The 5,444-nt window shown below is 48.3% G+C and overlaps 1 protein-coding gene across 1 annotated transcript in view; it reads right to left on the bottom strand.

The window, feature by feature from the left end:
- Positions 1-5,444, bottom strand: part of IGFN1 (immunoglobulin-like and fibronectin type III domain containing 1) — a 39,454-nt gene that overhangs the window by 6,665 nt on the left and 27,345 nt on the right. The window contains exons 18-24 of the mRNA XM_017735509.1: positions 4,855-4,979; positions 4,266-4,407; positions 3,518-3,814; positions 2,628-2,897; positions 1,594-1,767; positions 1,073-1,201; positions 4-293 (exon numbers count right to left, since the gene is read on the bottom strand). Of these exons, the coding sequence (XP_017590998.1) occupies positions 4-293; positions 1,073-1,201; positions 1,594-1,767; positions 2,628-2,897; positions 3,518-3,814; positions 4,266-4,407; positions 4,855-4,979 (1,427 nt within the window). The remainder of the gene's footprint in view (positions 1-3; positions 294-1,072; positions 1,202-1,593; positions 1,768-2,627; positions 2,898-3,517; positions 3,815-4,265; positions 4,408-4,854; positions 4,980-5,444) is intronic.

Raw genomic sequence — 5,444 nt, 5'->3', positions numbered from 1 at the left:
AGCAGCTCCAGCACAAGCCTCGAGCTCGGAGGCCTCCCCGGGGCCGCTGTCGCTGAGGGCCCTCACGCGCAGGAACAGCTTCTCCCCGGCCCGCAGCCCCTGAACCCTGCACGAGGTGCTCTCTGCAGGGAGGGTGAAGCATTTGGTCCAGCTGAGGCTGTTACAGGGCCTCTTCTCCACCTCGTAGCCTTTCACATCATTCCCATCTTGTACTTCAGGTTTGTTCCATGTCAAGGTGACACTGGTGCTGTCACTGCTGCTCACTTTAAGGTCCTGCACTTGGCCTGGAGATTCTGGAGGGAGAAATTTTATTTAAACTATTTTTCTAGGATTTCTCTTCCCTCTATTCAGTCACCGCCTGAGATTTCCCAATGTTCTTGCAGTGCACTGGATTTCCACCCTGCTCTCTTGCCCCACCTTGTCCCAGTTCTTCAGAGCTGGATCCGGGTCCTTGCTCCTACCAGCCCTGCAGTAAATCCACAACACTCCAAAACACTCTGCAGCCCATCCCGAGTGTTTCTCCACACTGTGCATTCCCCCACACCAGGGTCTGCCAGATCTTGACTTGGATGTTGTCGCTGTTGTACCAAGAACAACGCAGTCCAGGATCGGGTTCAAAGGCCAGAAGTGGCTATATTTAATGATATAAATCAGCTTATAAAGCTTTGTTCACAAGAGTGGCATAACACCATTGGGGGCTTGACCATCTGCCTCCCAGAGCGATTGGCTGAACGGCATAACACCCATTTCCAAAATATTTTTCCCAGTGTGGAAAACAAAACACAAACACCTTGTGCACCTGTGAGATAGTTTACAAACCTTCCCAGCTAGTTTGCCTGAGAAAGGAGACTTTCACAAGCAGCTGTAAAAAATAGGAAAATCTCTCTGCCAGCTCTTTTAGCATCTACAGGACACCCTACAGGAAATCCTTGCATTTCTTCCTCCAGCTGATTCTCAGCCATGAAACATTCCCCAGTTACTGATCCTTGTCTCCACACTCTTTTACAGAGGATTTAAGAACATCTCCTCCCCACGAACACCCCCGAAGCAGAGCACAGGGCAGGGCACTTACTGGTGGGGTCCCGGGCAAAGGAGGGCTCGGAGGGGTCACTGGGCTGTCCCGTGCCAGCAGCATTGACAGCTGCCACCCGGAACTCGTACTGCACACCCTCCTTGAGGCCGGTCACCTTCAGCTTCTTGTCTGCAGAGAGGAGAGGAGTGCATTGGCTCAGGGGAGCTGTTCCCCATCAGGAAAGGTGACACAACAATGCTGTGCCTTACTCCAGGCAGAATTATGGACTGAAAAATTCTCAGAAGCCATAAATCTGTCACTGATTCCCCTGCCATTCCCTAGATAAGTCCATGTAAACTTCTGGGATGTGTTCATAGTATTCCTTTCAAAATCAAACAGCCCTTGAATCACAGAATCCCAGAATCATTTAGTTGGAAAAGACCTCCAAGGTTGTCCAGTCCAACCTGTGACCCATCACCACCTTGATGTGAAAGGTATAAGATCCCAAGCAGCTCCTAAACCCAGCTGAGGTTTTTGCCTTTTCAAATCCACCAGGCTGTGCCAGGAGTCAGAATACCCACCTTTGACAGGCACGCTGGTAACTGGCAGCCAGGTCACAGTGCCCTTCTTGCGTTTCTGAACAATGTATCCCATAATTTGGGAAGTGCCAGTTTTGCGAGGAGCTTTCCAGGATATGGTGATGGTGTCTCTGCTGGCACTGATGATCTTGGGGGGATCTGGGGCACCAGGAGAAGCTACAAAGAGATGAGGTCTTCATTATTAGCAGGTATGTTTTTATTGCAAGATAAAATGGTGGTGTGTGTAATTTCATCTTCCAGATTCCCCAAGGTATTCCTATGGATGTGCTTTGAAAACCTGGCTGAGACCTGAAGCTGTGGATCCTGTTCTCCACAAGAACTGGATCCAGCATGGACTCTGTTCCTGAGTCTGGATTTCACAAAAGACCTGCTGTCATCAGGACTGACAATTCCTCTGTCAGTGGGGTGTGTCATTCCTACATGATATGAACAGTCAGCATCATTCTTGCTTTCAGCAACAGGAACTGGTAACAAAATGGATTTTCTTTGCCCTCTGCTAAAGTGTTCAAGATACAGAATCATGGGAATGAAAATGGAGAAAGAAGAGAATTAGAACTGAACATTGGTCTCTTTAGTACTGCATTTGTGCTCATGGCAAACCTGATCGAGTATTTAAACTCCTTGAAGGACAAAGACAATATTCAGTTGTCTGGAGATCAGGGGAATGGAGTGGTCATGCTGAGAACTGCTGCACATACAGAGACACTCCTTTGCCTGTGGAGTTAAGAAAAGGCCTCACATGTTCCCTTTGCAGCCACAGTGGGAAAAATTTCCTTTGATCTTGATGCATTTTGCATTTCTCCCATGAAACTTCCTTTCCAATTCAGAATGAAGGAAGGAATAATTAAATCTCACTCAGTAGCCAGAGCCTACAGCAAACTGCTGCTCTTGCTGGGCAACCTCCACAGCTTTGTGTGAAGACTGAAGTTGAGATCTGTAGCAACATCCACAATGCAGTGAGTTTCCTTTGCTGTCAGCTTTGATAATGAATTTCCCAATTTGAATTATGAATTATGAGAAGTTGTCGCTCACTCCCTCGGCAATCATGGCCCTCACCCTGAAGTAGTAGCTCATCTCTTCCTCCACTTTGCTTGTGGTGAAGCTGGTGCAGCTCCTGGGGGTTTCTCCCAAAGTCTCCCAGTTGTTCCTGCCCATCTGCTGCCTCTCCACGAGGTACCTTTGCACTGGTTTGCCCCCATCGTCCTTTGGGGGCTTCCACTGGATTGTGATGTTGCTGGCGGAGCATTCTACAATTTTGATGGGTCCTGCTGGGGGCTGTGGCTTGTCTGAGAAGATGAACAGAGACACAGCTGGCTCCAGACCCAGACCTGCTCCTGGGTTTGGAGCAGACACTGTCCCTTGCTCACCAACTGGGAGACTGTTCCTGATGAAATGCAGGGACAGTTGTAGGATGAGGGCTGGGCACATGAATTGCCTCTTCCAAACTTGCACTCTTCTAACTTTTGATGGGGAAGATGGAAAGCCAGGCCCTTGCTCTCCCTGGGTCAACTGTTCTCATAAGCACTGCACCAGTTCAGCTTACTAATACAGGCAGAACATCATTTCTGGTCTCTCAAAGGAGCCCAGGCATTTATGGGATGGCTGAATTGGACCTTGATATCCTATTTCAGATTTGCATGTTGTGTACAGTCACATCTCCTACAGTGTCTGATTCAAAACTCAGCTGCTGAGGCCATGAAAAACCAAATTAGGTTTGTGTTCCCTTGTACTAAAGGGCAAGAAGCATGTTCAGCAATCTTCCCTTGTTCCCTGATTTTGGGGCAATATACAGAGTCTTGTTCCTCTCGGAATATCCAGTCACTCCAAATAAGGTTCTCACTAATGTCAATGGATTCCCTGCCTAAGCTTTACAGTGAAAGCCACAGTGGATGTTACAGGATCTTACCTATCACCACGAGCTTTAGGTTGATCTCCAGGACGCCACTGTCGTTCTTGAGCCTGACTTTGTAATCCCCACAGTCCCTCCTGTCACAGCTGGAGATGGACAGTGTGGTGCAGGTGTCTGTCTTGTCCACACGGATCCTGGTGTCATCCCCCAGCTCCATCCTGTCCTTCAGCCATGTGGCCCTGATGGGCCCCCGGCCCTCAAATGGGATCCGCAGCTTCAGCCCCTCCCCGGCCTTGGCCACCATGGGGACACTGGTCAAGTTCTTGAGGAGGACTTTGTCCACCTGGGGAGGATCTAAGCAGGTGATACAAGGTCATTAAAAACCACAATTCAAGGAGGATAAGGCTCATCCTGGAGGGATACTGCCAGCAATGCTCAGAACTCACAACACTCGGACCTTCACCTTTAGTTGTACTTTGCTACAGGATAATTCTCACAAGGTTTTGTAGTATCACACTGTCCTTTCACTAGAGAAAATTTCTCCTAGGCAACACACTAAACACAAGAATGAAGAATCTGCTCTGATAAAGTGTTTTGTGCACCCAGAAATCTTTGAGTTGCTAACAGAAGGCTCTCTAGTTAAACTTGCAAATGCAAAATGAACCAACCTGTACAAAAAACATTTCCCATTTATCTTGTAATTCTTTATAATAAAGTTATCTCAATAGCCAATGACACGTCTCTGAGTAAATATATTACTTTTAAAGCCCATCTCATGTAGTGTTGGTGGTTTGAGTAAACTCACCTTCAACAAAAATTGAAGCTTCAGTTTTTACATCTCCACCTTCAAACCTGTATTTCCCAGCATGAATATCTTCAGCTTTGTTAATGATTAGTTTGTGGACAAGACCTTTCTTTTCAAAGATGACTCCATCCATGCTTGTTAACTACAAAGTAAAGGACAGAGACACATCCTTTCAAAAGGGATAAAATGCAATCTAAACTGAAACTGGACAGATTACAATTTGAAATGCAGTTGAAAATACTTATGAACATCTGCATGTTTAATGACAATATTCTGGTATTCTGTTGTCCAGAGAAGCTGTGGCTGCCCCATCCCTGGAAGTGTCCAAGGCCGGGTTGGATGGGGTCAGGTTGGATGGGGCTTGGGTCCAGTGAAAGTTGTCCCAGGGCAGGGGGTGGGACTGGATGGTCTTTAAGGTCCCTTCCAACCCAAAACACTCTGGAATTCTGGGATTCTCTGAACCCTTCCCGGGCCCCACTCGGCTGCAGGTGACTGTCAGGGGAAGGACACCTTGACCCCACCCTTAGGAAGTAGAGCCAGAGAGCAGAGCATTGCTACTCAAAGCCAACAGCAAGCTCAAGGAACCCACCTTTAGGCCATCCTTAAACCAGGTTCCTGTCACATTGTCCCTGCTGACAGTGCAGGACAGCTCAGCTGGGTCCCCCTTCAGCACTCGCATGGTTGCCAGCTGCTTGTTGAGGTAACAGCGTGGCACTGAACAGGCACAAAGGAAGGGAAAGAAGCTAAGTCTGTGTTACAGAGAGACATCCAGAGCTGAAAATGCACATGTGGGGAAAAGAGCTTTTAAAAAAACACGTCCTGTGGCCAGGAGAGGCTTTTGTGCCACCTCACTGTGGGCCAGCTGGGTACACTCAGTGCCCACAGGGTACCCGTGAGGGACGTGCAGCCATCCCACCATCAATTACATCCCAACATCCACTTCATGGGCAGTGGATTCATCACAAAGCACATTATCCAGCTGCAGATTTGCTGGTTTATGTCTATGCTAATTGTCTTGGCTCCCTCTACAGCCAGTGGGAAAAACCAGGTTGCTCCAGGGTGTGGATCCACTGCTTCATCCTCCTCTTCCTGTGCACTGACCACGCACGGGGCTGCCCAACACATCCCCCTAAACAGCCCCAGGCACACTGTTCTCCACCCCTGTATTCCTCTTTCCAT

Source organism: Corvus brachyrhynchos, unplaced genomic scaffold (assembly GCF_000691975.1).
Source record: "Corvus brachyrhynchos isolate BGI_N302 unplaced genomic scaffold, ASM69197v1 scaffold555, whole genome shotgun sequence".
NCBI lineage: Eukaryota > Metazoa > Chordata > Aves > Passeriformes > Corvidae > Corvus > Corvus brachyrhynchos.
The sequence above is the reverse complement of the archived record's forward strand: the minus strand, read 5'-3'. Positions and strand labels throughout refer to the sequence as shown.